The sequence below is a fragment of the Lucilia sericata genome, unplaced genomic scaffold (assembly GCF_015586225.1).
Source record: "Lucilia sericata isolate MDLA Ls3-8-SP2 unplaced genomic scaffold, ASM1558622v1 Contig000594F_arrow, whole genome shotgun sequence".
In the NCBI taxonomy this organism is placed as follows: domain Eukaryota; kingdom Metazoa; phylum Arthropoda; class Insecta; order Diptera; family Calliphoridae; genus Lucilia; species Lucilia sericata.
In genome coordinates this window covers 65,884-89,595 of record NW_023994601.1, presented here as the reverse complement: position 1 = coordinate 89,595, position 23,712 = coordinate 65,884, and the positions used below count along the sequence as shown (strand labels likewise).

At 33.3% G+C, this 23,712-nt stretch overlaps 1 protein-coding gene across 1 annotated transcript in view; it reads left to right on the top strand.

Moving 5' to 3' along the window:
- Positions 1-2,747: 2,747 nt before the first annotated feature.
- The window catches only part of LOC119606491, a gene marked incomplete at its 3' end in the record, with an annotated part of 35,762 nt that continues 14,797 nt past the window's right edge, over positions 2,748-23,712 (top strand). The window contains exons 1-2 of the mRNA XM_037960019.1: positions 2,748-3,038; positions 3,162-3,892. Of these exons, the coding sequence (XP_037815947.1) occupies positions 2,912-3,038; positions 3,162-3,892 (858 nt within the window). The remainder of the gene's footprint in view (positions 3,039-3,161; positions 3,893-23,712) is intronic.

The window sequence follows — 23,712 nt, the reverse complement described above, 5'->3', positions numbered from 1 at the left end:
TTATGGTGCGGATCACGTACTCCCACAATTTTAGATTTCAGATTACTCTGATATAATGCATAGATGTATTACGTGGTCCTTACCTAGGACATCAGAATGTTAAAAGGAGTTTGTTTTTACCATATATTTGGCTTAGTTTTGGACCAAGGGAGTAAAAACGAAATTTGATTTTATTTAAACTAATTGAGCCAAATCTGATAATATTTGAAAAAAGTGTTATATTTAAGGCCCTTTTATACCACAAATAATATGATTTCTCAAAATTTTGTGTAGAAGGGAACGGATGGAATAGTCTAAACGCAATCAACATATATGTACATATAATAATGTTTGTATATTTGAAGATTATAGACTACTGAACGGCTGAAATTTTCACAGTGTATTCCTTTATGTCTGGAAATTTTGAAATTTCAAGTGGGCGAGAAGCCACGCCCATATTAAGAAAATATGAAGTTAGTATATCTGAGTCCATATAACAGTTAGGTAGGTAGGTAGGTTGATAAGAGGATGTATACTACATCAAATCCGAAAAAGTACACCTAGGCCACTATCGGGCTTGTTGTGTGCTCCTTATCATGAAAAAAAGGAAACTGAATGAATTATTTTTCAGTGATTCATAAACTCGGTTTCCTGAACGTAATTCCTAAGAATCTTCCAATCAGTGTTAGTTAGGAGTGTTATTTCCGGAATAACATCACTTTCAAGATACTTGGAAGTTCTCAAATTTTGTAGGAGCCACTTTAGTATCAATATGATTATTTAGGACAAAAAGTAGGCAGACGTTTATCTTGGAAACTATTACAGTTACAATCTTGATATTTAGCACGAAGAACTATAACATCCATGTAAAATAAATTGGCGGACTACCAATGAGGGGAGCGGTACCACCCATACGAATTAAATGCAAAAATTCGTTTATCTGGGAAACTAAAAGAACTAAATTCTTCAAATTTTGCATGAAAAATTTTAATTTTATTCTGAACATTTTGTAAAAATCAGGGCGGACTTTCATCTGGAGGTGGAGTTGGAGCCACCATATGAATTAAATAGAAAAATACGTATACTATTAGAGCTATAATCTTGAAATTTTACATGAAGAACTTTGATATTCATGTGAACACTTTGAGAATAACGGGTGGACTTTCAATTGGGGGTTGGCATCTCCCATATAAATTAAATACTCGTTTATCTGGGAAACTAATAGAACTAGATTCTTAAAATTTTGTGCGAAGAACTTTATATTCATCTGAACATTTTGGATTAAAAAGGGCGAACTTTCATCTGGGTGGGCTTGAAGCCCCAGAATTAAATAGAAAAAAACGTATATCTGAGAAACTAATAGAGCTAGAATTTTCAAATTTTACATGAAGAACTTTGACATTCATGTGAACATTTTTAGAATAACGGGCGGACTTTCAATGGAGGGCTTGGCACCTTCCCTATAAATTAAATACAAAATTTCATATATCTGGAAAAAATTTGACAGTCGTATAGCTCTCTTCATACGTAAAGTCGCAGTAATTACAATAATTTCTAATCATTATAACTGAACAGACATATAGTCTAATACATAATGTTATATATTGTTATTTTTTACATTTTCTTAGGGGGAAAAAAAATATGTATTCCCCTACATGTGCCTCATATGTACATATTTCACTTAATACCTTACCATTCGCCTAAATTTACTCAGAAATGTTTATTTAATTTGTCACAAAAGTGATAAATTTGTATGAATTTTGTTTTATAAAACTGAAAATTAATATCCAAACAATTATTTAACACGTAAAAATGCATGATTTGCGGTGTATTAACAATTTTTTACAATTAATTTTCTTGGCAATTTTAATGCGAAAATATTTTTTTTATTTAAATATTGGCTGCGGTAATATGCTCATCGCATATTATAAATATTTAATAGTAGTACATACGTACCCCTTGAATTGAAAATGTGTGTGGCAAAAATTGTGTCTATTTTTAAAATTGGATCCACTATGTCTCTTCGCTTTAAATGATTGTGAGTTTTTGTCTGTGACAAAATAAATAATGAATATATTTACATTGAAAAATTAAGTAATTTACAAGAAGATTTACATGTTTTCTGCTGTTTTTCTTTAATTATGATAAATTATTGAAAATGAAGCGGGATTTAAAGAGGGAAATTTTAAAATGATAAAAATTTATAGATGAATATTGAAAATTGGAAGAGTGTTTTTTTAATTTCAAGGTGGAATAGAACGAAAATGAAGAATATCAAAATTTGCCAAAAACAAAGACATATTGAATCTTTACTTAGTGTAGTATACAATATGGACTTTTTACTAAAATAGTTAGGCTCATTGTAATATATTTTTGGCATTTTAATAAATATTAAATTTTATATATCTTTTGAATCTAGCGTATTTTTATTTAGAATAATAATTTCAAATTTCAGAAATTTATTTACAGATTTTTTATTAAATAGATAAACGAAATAAATAATTTCATAATTATGTATTCAAAATTGAATTCCACAACAAAAATTTATATTTAAAAACACAATAAATCATAAAATTTTCAATATAAACACTATTTTTCATATAATCTAGTCTATTTTTCATTTCCAACATTCACTTCAACTTATAATTTAGCTTGTACCTCCACTTTCTCACAAAACAGCACACCTCGCTGTTTGCTTTTTTCGTTTATTGAACATATTTCTTGTCTACTCGTTACTTTTGTTCATACACTCGTTCGTTATCGTGCTATTTGACAGTTCGCTCAGCTGTTTTGTTTGTTTGGTTTTGTGTTGTTGCTTCAAAGTGAAGAAAAAACAAATTTGTTTATAAATTTTGTGAAATTCTGTGTTTTTTTGTGTGTGAAATATATTTGTGCTATAATTATAAAAGATAAATAATAAAATATTGCAAAAATGGAGGGACCAAAAGAATTATCATTAAGTGAAATACGTAAATACATGCTGGACAATGGTTGTAAAGTAACAAATCATGCCTTAGTGAAGCATTTCAAACGTTTCCTCACACATCCCGAGACACAAAGTGAGTCACAATGTGTTGTTGTTGTTTTTCATGTACAATATAAACAAAAATACTTGTTGCTTATAAATGAATGATAAGGAATACAAATTAAATGTTAATGGATTTTTTTTTCTAATATTCCAGATGAAGCTCGTAAAGAATTTAAAACTTATGTGAATATTTTGGCCACCATTAAAAATGAAAACAATCAGAAATATTTAATTTTGCGTAAGAAATATTTAAATGAATGTCCGTCTGAGGATGTAGTGCAACGTGCTGTTTCACAAGCTGGCGGCTCTGATTCAGTGCCTAGTAGTCCCGGGGGAGTTTCATTAACTTCAGATGCTGTGGCTAGTTCTCCTTACCGCCAGCCACCTCCATACAAACCTCCCCCAGAGTTTTCCTCTCCTCTGGCTAAAATTTCCCAAACACCAGTCGCTACTGGTGTTGCCGTTCATACGGAAAACGTTGACAACTATCGTGAGTGTGTTAATGAGTTTACCACGGCCATGTCACGTATTGACCCTAAACGTCTTGAACGTCAAACTTCTGAAAATGAACCTCCCACCCCTACACCCCAGGGTGAGGATAATAAACGTAAAGAATTGGAAGAAAAAGCCAATCGAGAAAAAAGTGTTTCTAGAGCTAATTCTGTAGATGAGACCGGTGGTAATAAGGAAAATATTCCACGTTTTTCTTTTTCATCCGGTTCTTCGGCTACCTCAACTGATGGTAGTGGTGAGAAATCATCGGGTCCCGATGTGGACACTGAAAATCCCATAAGTGTTAAGGAGGCCACGCGTAAATTTAATCGAATGGCATCGGAGGAAGAGGCGAAAATTATTTCACCACCTTCGAAAAAGAAGCCGGAAAAGGTAAGTGAAATTTTGGTAGGGAGAAAGGACGGTAGACTATAGTCTAGTCTATAATCTAGTCCATAGTCCAGTCTATAGCCTAGACTCTAGCTTAGTATGTAGTCTAGTCTATAGCCTAGTGCAAAGTCTAGTCTACAGTCTAGTCTATAGTCTATTATATAGTCTAGTTTATAGTCTACTTTATAGTCTAGTCTATAGTCTAGTATATATTCTAGTATATAGTCTAGTCTATAATCTGGTCTATAGTCTAGTCTATATTCAAGTCTATAGTCTAGTCTATAGTTAAATCTAGTCTAAAGCCTAGTTATTAGTCTAGTCTATAGTCCTTTCTATAATCTATTCTAGTATATAATCTAGTATATACATAATCTGGTCTTTAGTTTAGTCTAGTTTTTTACAAAAATTTTAAACAAAATCTTAATTTACTTTCTTGAAATTAAAATATTTTAACTGTAAAAAATCACCTGCATTTATCTAAACAACAAAATTTTGTGCTTTAAAGTTTCCCCATCCAAAAAATACCAACGAAAAATGCTGCTGGTCTAAAGTCTTAAGACGATTTAATTTTTGCTCATATATCTCTCTCCACGATGTTGACTGTTAGTCTTTGTCTGTTTAGTTCTTTTAGTTGTGGTTCTAGTGTCTTTTTAGTTTTCAGCTGATTTAACTATGAGTACTTGTAAACTGTCACTTGATGTCACGTAACAATTTGAAATTGTTTAGCTTTTATTATTACCACACATTTTCATCTTTCAACTGTTGCCCTCTTCTTCAGTAAGACTTCTTCTCGTCCATTATAGTTTTCTAGCTTTTCCTTTTGTTTCGCATAGAAGGAAAACCAGCAGTTTTTCTTCTTTTTGGTGGAAATTGTCACCATTTATTATGTTTGTAGCCGAAACGTGAATGTATTAAATAAATCCATTTATTTTATTAGCAGACAATAAAAATAATGTTCTTACATACACTTTAACATAAATACACATTGGCCGATGTACTGATATGCTTTGGTTCTGCCAATGCAAGTATTTATGTATGGATTTGTAAAGAAGACTAATTTACAAGTGCATTGAATGTCTTACTATGAGCATAAATATAATAATGTTTTATTTTAATAGTTTTTTGTTTGTTTGCTTTATACACTTAGCGATAAAATATAGTCGACTCTATAGTTCAGACTGTTGTCTAGTCTCTAGTCCACACTATACATATTGTAGTCTAATACTATATTCTACTCTAGACTATAATCTATTGTCCACACTATAGACCTGTCTATAGAACAAATTAAAGGCTAGTTAGTCCAAATTATATTATATGCTCTTGTTGAAAAGTTCGTGTTGTGTACATGTAAATTACCGAAAATATTCTATAGTCTGAACAATACTAGTGAGGAACTATGTTCTAATTTATAAACTATAGTCCACACTTAAGTCTAGTCTAAGTTCCAGATTATAGTCTGATCGACAGAATAGACAATAATCTAATGTATAGTCTAGTCTATAGCCTAGTCTAGTCTAGTCTGGTATATAGTCTATAGTCTAGTCTATAGTCTAGTCTATAGTCTAGTCTAGTCTATAGTCTAGTCTATAGTCTAGTCTATAGTCTAGTCTATAGTCTAGTCTATAGTCTAGTCTATAGTCTAGTCTATAGTCTAGTCTATAGTCTAGTCTATAGTCTAGTCTATAGTCTAGTCTATAGTCTAGTCTATAGTCTAGTCTATAGTCTAGTCTATAGTCTAGTCTATAGTCTAGTCTATAGTCTAGTCTATAGTCTAGTCTATAGTCTAGTCTATAGTCTAGTCTATAGTCTAGTCTATAGTCTAGTCTATAGTCTAGTCTATAGTCTAGTCTATAGTCTAGTCTATAGTCTAGTCTATAGTCTAGTCTATAGTCTAGTCTATAGTCTAGTCTATAGTCTAGTCTATAGTCTAGTCTATAGTCTAGTCTATAGTCTAGTCTATAGTCTAGTCTATAGTCTAGTCTATAGTCTAGTCTATAGTCTAGTCTATAGTCTAGTCTATAGTCTAGTCTATAGTCTAGTCTATAGTCTAGTCTATAGTCTAGTCTATAGTCTAGTCTATAGTCTAGTCTATAGTCTAGTCTATAGTCTAGTCTATAGTCTAGTCTATAGTCTAGTCTATAGTCTAGTCTATAGTCTAGTCTATAGTCTAGTCTATAGTCTAGTCTATAGTCTAGTCTATAGTCTAGTCTATAGTCTAGTCTATAGTCTAGTCTATAGTCTAGTCTATAGTCTAGTCTATAGTCTAGTCTATAGTCTAGTCTATAGTCTAGTCTATAGTCTAGTCTATAGTCTAGTCTATAGTCTAGTCTATAGTCTAGTCTATAGTCTAGTCTATAGTCTAGTCTATAGTCTAGTCTATAGTCTAGTCTATAGTCTAGTCTATAGTCTAGTCTATAGTCTAGTCTATAGTCTAGTCTATAGTCTAGTCTATAGTCTAGTCTATAGTCTAGTCTATAGTCTAGTCTATAGTCTAGTCCATAGTCTAGTCTATAGTCTAGTCTATAGTCTAGTCTATAGTCTAGTCTATAGTCTAGTCTATAGTCTAGTCTATAGTCTAGTCTATAGTCTAGTCTATAGTCTAGTCTATAGTCTAGTCTATAGTCTAGTCTATAGTCTAGTCTATAGTCTAGTCTATAGTCTAGTCTATAGTCTAGTCTATAGTCTAGTCTATAGTCTAGTCTATAGTCTAGTCTATAGTCTAGTCTATAGTCTAGTCTATAGTCTAGTCTATAGTCTAGTCTATAGTCTAGTCTAGTCTATAGTTAGCGATAAAATATAGTCGACTCTATAGTTCAGACTGTTGTCTAGTCTCTAGTCCACACTATACATATTGTAGTCTAATATTATATTCTACTCTAGACTATAATCTATTGTCCACACTATAGACCTGTCTATAGAACAAATTAAAGGCTAGTTAGTCCAAATTATATTATATGCTCTTGTTGAAAAGTTCGTCTATGATCGTGTTGTGTACATGAAAATTACCGAAAATATTCATTATCTGAACAATACTAGTGAGGAACTATGGTCTAATTTATAAACTATAGTCCACACTATACAAAATCTATAGTCTAGTCTATAGTCTAGTCTATAGTCTAGTCTACAGTCTAGTCTAGTCTAGTCTATAGTCTAGTCTATAGTCTAGTCTATAGTCTAGTCTACAGTCTAGTCTACAGTCTAGTCTATAGTCTAGTCGAGTCTATAGTCTAGTCGAGTCTATAGTCTAGTCTACTATAGTCTAGTCTATAGTCTAGTCTATAGTCTAGTCTATAGTCTAGTCTATAGTCTAGTCTATAGTCTAGTCTATAGTCTAGTCTATAGTCCAGTCTATAGTCTAGTCTATAGTCTAGTCTATAGTCTAGTCTATAGTCTAGTCTATAGTCTAGTCTATAGTCTAGTCTATAGTCTAGTCTATAGTCTAGTCTATAGTCTAGTCTATAGTCTAGTCTATAGTCTAGTCTATAGTCTAGTCTATAGTCTAGTCTATAGTCTAGTCTATAGTCTAGTCTATAGTCTAGTCTATAGTCTAGTCTATAGTCTAGTCTATAGTCTAGTCTATAGTCTAGTCTAGTTTATAATCTAGTCTATAGGTTAGTCGGAGTCTGATTTATAAAATAAACTACAGACTAGTAGGTTAGTGTTCTGGTCTGCTAGACTGGAGGTCGTGGGGGTTCGATTCCCACCTAAGACACCTGTAAAGGAGCGCGCAACAGGCCCGATAGAGTCCTAGGTGTATTTTTCCGTTTTTAATGTATGTATGCGTACATCAGCGAAAGGCAAACTAACTAACTATAGTCCAGTCTGTGGTCTGGCCTAAAAGTTGTTTGACTTCCGAACGATTTTTATCGTTAAGTGTATAGTATAGTTTTCGGAAGGGGCACCAAAACAAAAATTAGTTATTTTATTCGAATACTAGAAGAGGGGAAAGAAGTTTGTAGACCATAAAATATTTACATGATGATGATACAACACATTGATGATGTTGATGGCAGTGGTGCATATGATGATGATGGTAGGAAGGTTAATGTATGAGTATGAAATCTAACTTACGTTTTTTACCAAAAGATTTGTTTCTTTTCTATTTGGAGTTTGGCCTAATTCAATGAGAAAAAGAATAGAGATACCGCATCAAACAAAATACAACATTGTTGTATGTACATTAATGCTAAGTAGTGTTGTTGTTATTCTTTTTTTTAACATTATTACTTTAACTATTGTTGTTTTTATTATTGTTGTTGTCAAAGTTGTTTATTGTAATGTTTGAAATGTTGTTGTATTAGTTGTTTATTTACAGCAACAACATAGTAAAAAATACATCTAATCACTTGTTATACAGTCACTTGCCTTGCTTGCCAAAGCATCTAAGAGAAGAGTAGTTTTATTTTCCTGGATGGTTCGTTGGTTGGCTGGTTGAGTGGTTGGATGTTAAAAAAAAAACTAAAAATCTTATTTGCTTGGTTGATTCACGTACTCTATTTAAATGTCTAGGAGTAGAAATTTGTGTCGTTTTTTTATTTTTAAAATAAAAAATTTATTTGTTTTATTTTATTTCGGTGGTGGTGGTGGTCTCACCAATATGCCAACATGAGTTACTGCAGCAGCCTTGAGTATCAGCCAGCAAAAATAAAAAAATAAAAACGAACAAAATAAATATACAACATTTACATTGTTGTAATGTTATGTTAAGTACATTATTTTCGCACTTTTAACATTTTGTGCCATTTTTTGTTTGTTTTGTTGTTGTTTTGGCCCAGTCTCTCTATTTTTATTGGGCTGATTACTGTGGTTGTTGCTGTTTCAGCTGCTGTTGTTATTGTTTGTATTCCTGTTTGTTGTAAATTGTTAATTTGTGTTTTTTAGCTGTTTTACATGATGTACGTGTAGTTTGTCTACTATTATATTATTTTTTTTTTTCACTTTGTTGTAATTGTGGATGTTGTTGTTATTCATTTCATATGTTGGTTTCAATGTTTAGGTTGTAGTTAAACATGTTGTAGTCGGTTGGCTGGTGTTGTTGTTAAATTTTGTTAATAAGTTTGTATGGAAAAAAGTACACAATTTGTGTTTTTTTTTCGGAACTTTAATTTGTTTGTTACACAATTGGCGCAATTACATGATGTCAATTTGATAAGTAGTTCAGAGTTTAACACTTTTAAACATTTTGTTTAAATTATAATATAATTATAATACCCTACATTATAAAATGTTTTCAATTAACGCGGGAGTGCTGTTATGGAAAGTAGTGCAAATAGTTGCAACAAATAGTGTCCAGTATACATTGTTGACGTGTCCCCTAACCGCTTTTGGCCAGTTCGCCTAAGGTAAAGAACCGTTCGGCTGTAAGCACTTCATATCTTAAATATGCTTCAATGGATGGAAGAGCCTTTGGTTGAAGTAGTATACATGGCACCACTTATACATGGCACCACTTATACCCAAGCAGCATGTACGCTGAACTCTATGTAGTATTTTGATATAACACTTTTGGTCCAAAGCAGTCCACCAGATTATTGAAGCATAAGCTAGAATTGGTATAATTACACTTTTATAAAGCCAATTTGTCATAGTAGGACTAAGACCCCATTTCATGCCAATAGTTCTCCTACATATCGCCCAGCACCGATGTTCCTTGTTGCTCCTATCCTCTATGTGTTGTCTGTATTTTAATTTTCGGTCAAGGATTACACCTAAGTACTTAACTTTGTCTGTCCTATTGCCCAGGAAGCAAGGTTCAGTATACGTAGAAAATTTAGTTTTTCTTGTGAAAAGACAGATATCCGTCTTCGCCGGGTTAAGATTGAGGCCTCTCGGTTGAGCTCAGCTCAAGTCCGCACTAAGAGCCTCCTCAAATATACAAGTATTTTGGATCCTTCCCTTTTAAAAGTATTACGATATCGTCTGCATAGCAGACAGGTCTAAGTCCTTTCTCAGTTAGGGTCCTTAGGAGGCTAGTAATCGTGGACTATAGACAAGGATATAGTCTGAACTATAACAAGGCTATAGTCTGGACTATAGACAAGGCTAAAGTCTGAACTATAGACAAGGCTATAGTCTGGACTATAGACAAGGCTATAGACAAGGATATAATCTGAACTATAGACAAGGACAAAATGGTGACAAAATGCCACCCTGTGGTATACCGCGAAATACCTTTTTCCGGATAGTTATATCGTACAACTCGCAGTTTATCCATCTGTTCCTTAGCATATAGTTGATCCACTCGGTCAACATAAAACTGGTCTAGGGATTTGATAAGAGTATCAGTGTGTATGTTATAGAAGGCGCCTTCGATGTCAATGCATACCACCAGTGTATACAGTTTGCTATCGAAGGATTCATCTATGTAGTGGACAACTTCGTTTACAGCGGTTTCCACCGATCGTCACTTTACATAAGCATGCTGCTTAAATTTAAGGTCTTTGTCTGGTATACTGCTTTTAACCATATTATCGACTATCCGTTCCAAGGTTTTACATCGTATGGTTACCAGGTCACTCGGGAGTAGTCGGCAACGAAAGGGCGAATGTAATAGCTTTAAAGGGAAGGGAGCTCGAGGTGGTTAACCTGACAAATCCCATAAGGTCTCTTGGACTAATGAAACGACCCACAAAGATCCTATGGGATGACCCTGATGGGAGCAAGTTGAGAAATCTCCTCAAAATGAGCAAGTCTGAAGTTAGTATAATGGTACGTATTTTGAGTGGAAACACAGGATTACGAACATATCTATACAAAATTGGACGTGCGGATTCAGACGAATGTAGAGCATGTGGAGAGGACAGTGAAACTCTGGAGCACTTTCTTTGTCACTGTCAGGCATTCGTTGAAGATAGATCCAAGCAACCCTGATATAGACTTTGATGCACCGGTTCATACATGGGAGTTGTATTCCATTTCCGTTGAATATAAGTACTTAGTAAGAAGATCAGAAGAAGTGAAGTAAATATAGCGTTTTAAAAAACTTAAACGCTTGAAGGATTTTTTAACACTTTAAAAATGTGTTACGGAAGCATCTATCGCACTGTATTATCATGTTCAGAACTTCTGATTCCTTAATATTTACACCACCCATGAAGTAAGATAATCTGTCATGCTTGGGCCTTACAAGAGTTTAATTCAACTCTGCTCGCATGACTCCATTCACAGTTTGTTATTACTAGGTCTTGATTAATCGAATTATTCATGGTTTGGTTCATTGTCTGAATCTTCAAAACGCTTGATCTATAATTGAATGATAGCTATGTTGATGTCATATCTAAAAGAGTAAATAGAGTTGGATGTTTGGCATAGTAAGTCATTAAGAAAAACAAGTAAGAAGGTATAGTCGGGCGTGACCGACCATATGATGCCCTACACCAGTTATGAATATTAAATGTGATATATTTTTCATAATAAAGCATTTATCTGGAATATTACCTTGATTCCGATTTATTTAAGCAATTTATTGACGAAAAACTAATTTTCTGAAATAGGCTTTATATGGGGGATAGGAGCAAATGTGAACCGATCCCGATAAAATGGGCTGGATAGATTTATATTTATATAATAATTGTCTGTGATAAATTTCATTGCAATAAAAGTGTTAATAAGTGAATTGCGGATATTCAAGTCATTTTCCGAAGGGGGGCTTTGTATGGGGGCTAGGGGTCCGATCATTTAGAAATTCGGCAAGATCATTAAGGCTTGTATAAAACTTATTTGTGCGAACTTTTATCGAGATACATTTATATTATACAGAATTATGAGCTCAAAAGCCCTTTTCGGGGGGTTCAGTTGTATGGGGGCTAGGTGAAATAATGGACCGATTTTAACCATTTTCAATAGGTCCTTGGGTCAAAAGAAACATGTATGCCAAATTTCATCAAATTATCTTGAAAATTGCGACCTGTACTTTGATAACAACGTTTACATGGACACACGGACGGTCGTTAAATCAACTCAGAAAGTGATTCTGAGTCGATAGGTATACTTAAAGGTGGGTATAGTACTAATATTTTAGTGCGTTACAAACATCAGCACAAACGCATAATACCCTTCCCACTATAGTGGTGTAGGGTATAATAAGAATAGAGTAGCGGAAGGAACGGTACGTCTGAATTTATTTTGAAACTCTGATGAGATCCGAATAGAGCGATGCCTGAGAAAGCCTGAATAGAAGTATTTACCGACACCAAAGTAATAAGTTTAGTGATATTTGAGGTCAGATAAATGTTCTAGCTTTGGCCACTACTTCCTCCCACGTCTGTTACTTTCGCGAAGAACTTTACTTGTCTCCCTGATTGCTATTTTCTCGTTTAAATGATTTATAGACAGTTTTAACAAATATTTACCACATGAATCATAAGACCACTCATGTATGAGGGAATATCCTCTTGATTTAATTTATATTAATTTTAAAGAAAAAGTCTTGTTTTTCCTCCAACAAATCTAGAAATAACCTAAGCAATTTTAACTAATTTATGAGACCTCTATTTATAAAATAGAAAACAAAAACATTAAAATACTACACAAATAAATTCCAAGTATTTTCGCTAATTAATCAACATGCTTTTTTAAGTACTTTTTTGCTCTTGGCACTTTTTCTTTACGGTTTTAGCCTCTATTTCTGACTTACTATAATTACTTTCTTGTCATTGTCTTCTTGCATGGGGAAATGATATAAAAACAGCAATGATGTTTATGATTTACTGAACAAATGGCAACTGTAAGGTGATGGAGACATGGAGAAAAGAAAACTATTTTGCATTTTAAAACATCTACAAATCAACGGTAAATGACACAACAGACGTAGTTAAGATTAGGAAAAAAAAAATGGAAAATCTCCCACACATTTATGTTTTATTAGGTATTCTTTGGACTGGAAATGGAATCATAGTTGTGTCAATATATAGAGGAGGTTTCTTTTTTTAAATTAAACAAACAAAACTTTTTCCTTTAAGTTGAAGTTTTTTTTTTTGCTGTTTATGTTGGTTGTTAAATGTGGCAATTAAATTTTGTTGGTTTTTTCTTTTTCTATATATGTAGTGACAAGCAGGGTAGTGAAATCCAGTAGTTAATACCTTTCCAGTTGATTCTTTGCTTATATCTTAAAGTGTTAAAGTTAGCACAACTCGGCTAACTTTTTCTTAACTTAAATTTAACCTAAATAAGGTATTAAAGACATTGTTTCTGTTAAGATGAGGGTTCTTTGTCTTTTTGAAAACTCTAACCATTTATGCAGGTTTTTTTAAACAAATTTCGCTTGGGAAAAATACAGTTTATGACATTAACTATTGACCTTCTAAACTATATACAGGCTTAATTTCCCCTACTGCATTGGAACACGTTCCCTTTTTATGAATAAAAACTTATAACCACAGTTGCAACATGAAAAACACATCACAATACCTCCAAAAAGAAATGCATTACATATTTAAAAACATAGTGGCATAATTACCATCTTTCTTATCATATCACTTTAATATTTGTCATCTGTTGACAAAAATATAAATGAAAATCAAAAAGCTGTATTTTCATGTATTTAAAGTAGAACATGTTTCAGAAAATTTGTCAGGCGTTACGAGAAAATCGTTTCAGATCAGTGTTATAAAGTAAAACACACGCAAAAAAAAAAACGGAAATATGAATGGAAGCGGTATAAATGGAAATGCATCAAAAGTGTAAATTGTTGTTCATCATGTTTGTTTTTGTTTACCTCCGTCCATACGTCCGTCTGCCTATGTTTGCCCATTATCCAATGTTGTGAATTGTCAAACAATTGTCAACCACTCAGAGCTGTCAATCAAATGTGATACATGAGATACAAAAGATACATGAGATACAAAACAGACACAAATGTTTCCGCACAGAATAGAAAGACCAATTTCGGTATAGATTTGTGCTGAACAAGTATTAAAAGACGTAGTGTAATAAATAGGAAATAAATCACATATCAAGAACATAAAAGTGTTACAATGTTTAAGAGACAGAGCCTTTAAAGGTTGTAGTCATTAGAATTAGAAAAATTTCACCATGAAAACTGCGATTCATTTTATTCGATCATGAATGCAGTTCCTTTATAAATCTTATGTTCAAAATTTACATTATTTAATTGTTTGTAAGATAAACTAAATTACTGTGTGTAGCAGTAGATCCGTTCTAAAAAGCGATTTCAACAAATGAACTTCCAAGTCGAAAATAATGTTCTAAATATTTCGACTTAGCTTCACCAGTTTTTTTTAATATAAAGTCTCTCTAGAACAAAGTAATGTTATTAATACTTGATGTTTCTAGAATGAAATGGACCCTATGATCTTTTGCTATTGAAAGATGCTATTAAGAGATCGAACTAAGGAATGCTTGCATCATTTGGAAGACAACAACTTTTTTAAAGAAGCTGGACACTCTTTAACTTAATGAAGACGTACAAGTTAAATTATACTAATTTCAAAAAGAAGTTCTTAATATCTTTGTCTTTCGCAATCAGAAAGCATATTTCGTGATGAATATCAAAAATATTCTAAGGAGAGATAGATAAGAAGGTTGTTTCTATCTTTAACTTACTCAAAGCTAAAGAAACTGAAGCGCGCTCTCTCTCCCCGGGGACATGTTACGTTGATGAAATCTTCATCTTCGTGTTATTGCAAGCCTGTGGAAAAGAAGTGCTACCAACACCTTTAGTCTGCGTGGATTATAAACTTGTGATGATAAAATGTATCCTCGGCATTTCCTTGGAATGTCCTTGCTCGTCAGTTGGTTGAGGTTCTTTTGGGCTCTACATAGTGGTTGTGGTTTGTACCCAAATTTGCGGGGAGAGAATGTTGGTTTAAGGACTGATATATCCAAGTGCCATATACATATGTCTAGATTCTCTGCATTGCCATCACAACATACATATATGTATGTCTTGACTTTCACCATTGTTTCGACATTCAGAGGTATCCTGATCTATTGGCTGGGTATTTCGGACTAACAAATACGCCTTTAGGTGCTGTTGCCGAAGCAACAGAGCCTTGTGGTGCTACTGAGGAATCTGAGAAATCTGCCTGAACCGATTACTGAAAGATGGGGACGGTATGGCTCATAACATCGTATATACTTGTTGGTTCATCTAGGTGTACTTCCCGATATTATGGAGTGATCACTTGGCAAGAGATTATATATCTCGTGTACTACAGCTTGTACATAGACCGCAGAACTATGTACAAAAATTGCCACCTGAGTGTTCTTCATTGAAGTCACGCGGAGAGCTTGGTAGACCGTCTCAAGTCTTCCCAGTGGGTGAAAAAAACCACCGTGAAATAAGGGGATCAAGGCAGGTGTTCACATAAAGCAATTTCACATTATTGTTATGAACTTTCAAGTCGATAAAAATGCTCCCTTTACTCATGCATACCCACATGCTGTCGCCATAGTCCTAAGAACTTCGTCTAGTTTTTGATAATTTTAAACTTTATATATTTGAAAGTGATCTTCTGATTCTCACCAGCAATCGAAACTCTAAAGAAGTTAATCTTGATAGATAAATCGATTTTGTATTTTAAACCAGTAGCTGCAAAATACTTAATCTGATTTTGACGCGAAGTTGTTGTTTTTGAAGAATTCCTGATCATTTAGAATCATTTAAACATACAACCCTGAATTTTAAGGAAATGATGAACTGTGAAATATTCTGTAAATTAATTCATCCGTACATTGAGGTTATCATAAACTTAATTGTGGAAATTTCAGACAAAATTCACTATTAAATCCTTTAAGAACGTCGGAGAAACAACAAGAAATTGCATATAAGAATAAATGTTGTTCTGAATCCGTTAAGCTTCCAATTTATTAAAAAGTAAAATGTATTTTTATTAAAAAAAACAACTCCTTTAAACTCCTGTTTTCTCTATAGGTATTAAGTAGGAACTTTCAAAAATGTCTATTTATGATTTGTATTTTACTTTTTTGTCACACTCTCTCTTTTGCTATCTCTTTCACTAAAAGAGGAAAACACATAATGCATTCATGTAAGTCTCACATGAAAAAAGGGGCATAAAATGTTCAAATGTGTCAAAGTCAACTTGTCAACTGTATGTCAAATTGTTAAAATTGCCAAAAACAACAACAACAGCGACCACTGCTAATACTACAATGAACATGTTATAGATTGGTATTTATCCACTGATCTATACAATTACAACAATAAAAACGAAAACAACAAAATAAAATGCCGACAAAAGGACTTAAGCCATTATAACAACAAAAGAAAAAACCAGCAACAGATTTTATTAGTTAAAATCTATAGAAAAAAGTTGCATATAGAAATGCATTTTCTATCCATTGATACTTTAATTGTTGTTGTTATACCCACTCATATATGTATGTACATAGATATATTTACACAAATGTATGTATGTAAGAGTGACACACTAATTTTTCAAACAACAATGTATTTATTGAACTTACAACTAATTTGAAAATTCTCACGTTTTTCATGTTTTGTTTTTATTTTTTTTTTAACTTTGGATTTATTTTTCGATAAAATTACACAAAAAAAGCATTTAAATGTGATCAAATTAGTCCACAAATTGTCAATGTGTTTAACATGAAAATAACGCGTGCCATTTCCTGTCATTATGTGTTAAATGTATATTAGTATCCAAATGTATTTGTTTTTGATATAACATGACTGTGAATGATATCGTTTAACTGGACCGAATTGTGTCAATGTTTTGGAAGTACCTACTAAGAGTGTTATAGTTATTTTATATAGATTTTAATAGATTTCCAAATTGTATACCTTTTAATAAGAAATAGTAAACAGGAATATTATCTAAGTCACTCTACGACTATCGCAAACAAAACTTGCAGAATTAACTTCTAGGGCCATTTAACTAAACCTAATCTAATCGATCTACCAGATGAGCTTTAAGGACGTTGTTCCTACTTCGCAATTTGTTCGTGATTGCAGTGGCATGAGCTGAGAAGATAAACATACTTAAAAGATCGGAATTTGGTCTCCATTGACTACGATGCCAATATTAAGATTTACCTCTTTTGACCAGGTAGTGAAAAGTGTTACCGATGACTTCGCTGGTAATAGCTTCAGATATCGCATAGTAATTTCCGACTCCGACTCCTTATTTAAATCTACCGGTTTTCGAACGCATAGATCCAAACTCAACGAACCTACTCATAGCCACTAAGATATTTCATGATCCATCTTTTCGTATAGTTGAGCATTATTGATAGTAGGATATCTCCGAAGAGTGTGTCATGGCTGACTGTGTCGAAGACTTTCGTCGAGCTGCTGTGAAGTAGCATAACCTTTGGGGAAAGATTCTTCGCGTCAGGTGACAGTAGAGATAAATGTCTTTCCACGAGAGATATATGTATGTATTTCCCGGTTTAAGAATCGGAATGACTTTAGCCATTTTCCAGTCATTGGCTATGTTGCTGATAGGTTATAAACCTTTGTCAGGTATTCGAATCCCCGCTCACCAAGATGATTCAACATCAGTCTGGATATTTCGCGGGGTCAATTGCCGTAGATGGTTTGTTGGTTACTTCAGAAGCGGTATTGGATGGTGGCATGTCCAAGACTGAAAGGTTGTGAGGTTGGGGAACAATACTTTATTTCGCCATATCTCTCTCTGCCTCTGGATGCTCACTGAAAAGCACCCAAAGACAGAATGTTCTAGAGCACCGTTCGCGATCCTGTCATCCTTCTAGGTCGGGTTGTAGTCAGACCGAACCTTCTACCACAGCTTACCGACTTCTGATTTTAGGATGCAATTTCTTATGTCCTCATTGATGTCGCTGCTGTTTAAGCCGCGAGTCGGTAGGGTTGGTACTGCGGATATCATTTTGCTTATTCGCTGCATCTGTAGGGACTGCGAGCGTTCTACAGGTATTCGTCCAACAGAAATAAAGCGAGCAGCAGTTGCAACGATAATTTCGTGGAATTTCCACTCTGCTTGGTGGACGTTGGAGGAAGATGGTAGATCATTGGTTGATGTAATTAAGGCGATGAAATTGTTGGGTCAATAGAGACAACCAATTATGGGTAATTGGTCAGGTTTCATTCATTGTTGCACTCATGTTTATTGAATTCTATAGAATCTGCTATAATAAGAACTAAGAGGAAACGGTCGAGCATTTTTACTCCCTCTCTCTGTCTCTCTAAAGCTTTGAAAGAGAATTTCAGAGTTTAACATTTGCGGAACATTTTGCTTGGAAGAAGTCCAACTTCTTTTTGGAATTTCTTTTGCAAAGTGTAAATCATTGGTTCCGCAATAATTGGACATCCTGAGGCTGGTCTAATGATGTTAGTAAAACTAATTACAAACGATTCCATCGTTAGCAGAAAAGATGTGACCAATTTGGTGTTTCTTTTGCAAAATTAAATTTTTGGTTTTCGCAAAAACTGTTTGGACCCCCTCAGGCTAATGATGTTAGTAAAACTAATTTACTCTTCGATTTCATTACTAGTAGATCAGTCATTCCAGAACAAAGGGCCATTTGTACTCTAGCTATGAAAATATGTAACTCTAAGTCGCGACGAATACTGTCCCATTTCCTTTATCATTATGCGGCTTTGTTAATACAAGAAATCGGATAATTGGCGTTCCTTTTAAGTTTTCCATTGTAAGTTAGTTATTTTCCTGACCATTCATAGTTAGGATAATTATGACAGTCATTTTAATTATCACTTTAAACCTTTTTAAATTTTTATATAAAGTCAAATGTTTAGGTTCTAAATTTGTTATTGTTTAAAGCAATGAATTCTTATTTTTATATATTATTTTCGACAAAGTGTCCTGAAAATGATATTTACCATCCTGGAAATGTATTTTACCCAAAAACGTCACAACTTCAACTCATTTACAGCCTAAGGTAGCGTACATACCGTAAATAAACTTGTCATCCGTAAAATGTTGAGTTTAATGTTTTATTTTTCTAACTTATTAGCATTACATTGTACCATATAAAGTCCATGTTAATTAGCAGTAAAATGTATGAATAAATGTAGCTGAATCTAGATATATGTTTTTCCCGTTTTATTAGTAGCTGTATTAGTAAGTGTTTGTGTGTGTGTGTGTGTAATTTTGCTCTTTTAAACGTTATTTTTAGATTTTATAAAATTTGAAATTTTATTTGAATTGTGTCTGTGTCTAATGTGTCCACAAATAACATTGACCAACCACATAAGTACATGTCATGTCTAACATGCGATAGATACAAATTTCACAAAAATAGAAAAAAAAAACACAACTAAAACAAAATCAGCAAAACCAACAAAAAAAAACTCATTACCAGTATCTATGGATGTGAGTGGAATGTCCCCCCGCTACAGCTCACACAAATTCGCTAAATCTCCAACACTTCATGGCAATGTTTCTATAGATTGTATAAATGTGTTTGTTTGTGTGTACACAGAGAAAACAGATTCGTTGTCACAACCGAATTTGTTTCCAATCGAATTTGTTCGGTTGCATGTACTTCCACAAAAAATTATTGTAATTATCGAAAATTTCGTTCCATAACACTACTTTTTAGAACAAAGGTTGGTTGTTACTACCGAATTTTCAATTGAAGGCAGGAAAATTTTAGTTAGCGTAACTACTAATTTTTAAAAACAATTCGGTCATAGGAACCGAAACTATCAATATTAAGAACCAATTAAAATACACGTTTTTATGTTTTTTTTTTTTTGTATTTACTGTTTATTTACTATTGTATAAATATTATCGATATATATGAACATATGAATACATCTTGAATATATACATATTTTGCAGAGATATGTGATAAGCTGTTATATTTTCCTTGTGATTGGCTACATCATCAAGCAATTTGCACTAATATAGACAGTTTACCGCTTTTTTAAAATAAATATGTACATCTTGATGTTTGAAATAATCTTGAAATTTGTTTACTAAATTCGTCCTGTATTTTTGCCAACTGCATGGTCAAATTATGCCCTCATACAAATGTACGAGGAAATTGTATCAAACATTATTTACACAGTATCTGAAAACAGAACAAAGGATTTTTCTAAAAAATCTTTTAAAAGAAATAGTTTCGATTTTCTTACCATAAGGTCTATGCGATTTCTGGGTACAGACTTCCTTGGGTGCTTGGCGTTGCTAGCCAATTTCGAGGTCGCAGGTCTGCGGAAATGTACGTTTGTTCTTACTTTACGTACACGGGTACTTAAAGCGTCCTTGATAATATTGTTCTGGGCCTTTTTAGGCTTTAGAAAAGCTACAGCCTTAGCCTTCGAGGAGAGTTTGTGCTTCTTACCAGCAGCAGCCTTCTTTTTGGTATTCTTAGTTTTTGGGTTTATTCTTTGGTTTTTGGCTTAGCCTTAGAGGCAACTTTCTGTGTAAGAGCGGCTTCAACTGGTTTTTTAGTAGCAGCAGCAGATCTTTTAGCTTGATCCGGCTTTGCTGCACTTTCCTTTTTGCGAGCGGCAGAAGTAGTAGCCGAAGCCTTCTTCTCTTGTTCCTTATCACCAGGCTTGGCAGCGGTTTTTCGGTTTTCTTTGAAATTTCAGATTATCAATATTTAAAAAATGCTTGTAGGTATGGACACACAGCGTTCTGAAATTAAACATGTGATGTTTATTTTATATTTTATACATGGAAACAATTTTTACTTACAATTTCTATTAAAAATCTGCAAAACTTCTATTTAATTTAAATTTTTTATTTTATTTGTAAATGTTTGTTCTTTTTTATTTCTTTATTATTTGAGTACTAAATATTTTTAAATGTCAAGTAAACTAACCATTTGTATATTGTATTCGATTGGAAATACCGAATTAGATTTTATTGTAATAAATATTGATTTTTTCGGTTGGAAATACCGAATTATTCTCTATTTTATTAATATAACCGAACTTTTTATACTTTTAATTGAAGTATGTGGGTGCCACAACTAAAAACAAATTTTTGGCATTAATAAAAAGATGTAAACAAAATTGTGATTACAAGTACTGATATTTACAGTTGAAGCAAATAATTGTATATTTAATTCGGTCTTGCTAAATGACATAATTAAAATAACCGTTTATAAAACTCAAGTTGGTTAGATTAACTGAATGTATAGTTAGGCGAACCTTAGTTCGATTACAGTTTTGTTTTTTTCAGTTGTAATTATATAAAATATGTTGAAAGTATTGTTTTTTAATAACTACAACTAATATTCTTTTATAGTAAATAAATAATTGCAACTGTGACCGATTTCCAACCAATCATTTTTCTGTGTGTATGTGTTAAGGATAGAGTTAAATATTTATTTTTTATATTAAAAAAAAAAAAAAATTCACACATACAAAATCTATGCCAATATTTTAGTTACAACAATGTATGTGTAGTTTTAGTTGTTGTTGGTGTTTTTTGTCGCATAATATTGTTGTTAGAGTTGTTGTATTATTGACCAATAAACCAAACCCAAACTAACCAAAAACAACCAACCGACCGCCACCTCGCGTCATGTAACCAATTTGTACGACATTAATTTGCTGTTGTCAATTCATATAATAGCAGCAACAACTACAACAATTACTACTACAACGGTAACAACAACTATGGATAATAATATCGACATCAACAACGAAATAGCAGCAACAGCAGCAGCAGCAGCAACAATGTCAACATTAACGACAATGACAACAACAAGAACAAACTACAACAACCACTACTGGTAATACGTGTATAAATATAATAGTTCTTAAATATTGTTGTTGTTGCTATTATTGCTTGTGTTTTAATAGGTTGTGTTGTGATAATTTTGCAACAATAACAAAATTTAACAAATAATAAGAGTGTATTTTAATTGTTATTACAACATTTGCTTGGTTATTAAACGAATATTTAAGTACGCTACTTTTCTATTAAGTTGATTTGGAAAATAAAGTTAATTAGGCCATAGATCCAGGACAATTTTTATCGCACCGATACTATAAACTGGTGATGATCAAATGTATAATCGGCCTTTCCTTGGAATGATTTGACATGAGGTCGAACAAGAGAACTACATAATTTGGTACTACGGGTGGCCAGTTGCCCGCAGGACTTTGTTCTGGCTGGTCAGTTGGTTGAGGTTCCTTCGGGATCCACATAGCGGTTGGGGTTTAAACCCAAATTCGCGGGAAGAGTAAGAGACAGTTAAATGACTGATGCACGGTAAAATCTATAATTCGGGGTAAGTTCGGTGAGAGTTGCCGAAGTCAACCGATACCCCACAGACGAGTAACTGTGGGACTAATCGTTGGAAATGAGTTGGTGTTAAATTTTTATGATACAGGATGAATACAAGGGTATTCGCCGGCCTGTATACCTAGAGTGAGTGTGTCGGATGTTGTTCTCTATGAGTGTGTCGGATGAATGAGAAGTGAGCTGGGTTGAATGGTGACGGATGAAAGGTATTTTGTACAAGTGATAACATTGAATTTTCCCTCCTTGTCCAGATATGTTTCAGGGAAAATTCTGTTCATCTGTGAGTAAGACCAAAGTACTAGGCTTATTTGATGGATTCGTGTTCCGGATGTTAGGCAATGGGCAGCAATGGTCGTGTACTTGAACAAAGTGCTTGTACATGGATCGGCAGAAGATTGTCACCCGCGTGTAAGATAAACAAGGAGGTTTGGCTGCAACACGGCAGGTGTCCACGTAAAGCACTTTGACTTTCATATCCTCTTACCTCTGTTCAATACTTTCAATATTAATTATTTTCACGACATAATTTATTATAATTCCCAAACAGTTTATGTTAATTTTAATATATGTACATATGAAAGAGATCAAGAGATCAATAGATGAATAAAGGGAGTAAGAAACGAATTATACTGTGTTCTGGAGAACAACTCGTAACCAGCCGATTCTGGAATTCGTACTTCATACTTATACCGTATCCAAAACCAGTAGTTAAATGACTGAAAGTCGTAGTATTTATCTCGAAGTAGCGATCCTTAACATAGAAGTCGTATTAATCCGATTGAGTATTTATCGACAGAGACCCGGAGCATTTAATTCGACAAATCGTATTACTTATCTAGTCTTAGCACATAAGTCATATTTAGCCGATAAGAGGAAAAGGATTTATCTCATCGGACCTCATTCGTAACTTTCTCTGGTAAAGTAGATTTCAAAGGAAGCGATCCTATAAAGAATCTGGAAATAAAAACTGTATCTCAGTTAATTGACCAGCTTTTACAGAGAGCGGACTAAGATGATAATAAGGATTTTCTCAAGGATCTCTCACAAACATTTTTAGTTTAGGTTGGGTTAGTTACTTAGAGGAAGGACCACAAAATTCACAAGATCATCCACGAAAGATAATATCTTTACAATATTCTTTCTAAATTACCAACCTTATAATCGAACCATACTTTCTATAATAAAAATAATCCAGTGATGCTAAACAGCGTGATCGGATGATCAACTTAAATATAAATATATCAACATTTAGTTGTTAACATCTATCTCTCTTTATCTCCATGGCGAAATTTGTATCTTCTTAAACATAACGGCTAATGGCTGCGATATTTTCACTTGAACGATCCGATCGAGTCTGTTAGAACTTACGAAGGGGTTAACTATCAAACTCTAGCAAACCATAATGAAGGGATTGACGCTTGATCAGCGCTACCAAATTATCTAAATTTATTTTGTTCCGATGTTTTATTCCAAAATTGTCTTTAACGATTGGGTTTATCGATTGGTTTTATCGCAAAATTGTTTTTAGTGATTATGCTTCTTTTAGGGTTAACGTGTTTGTTGACAAACAATATTGCCGCATATGAAGTGAAACTAATCCACAACAGACCCTAGAGG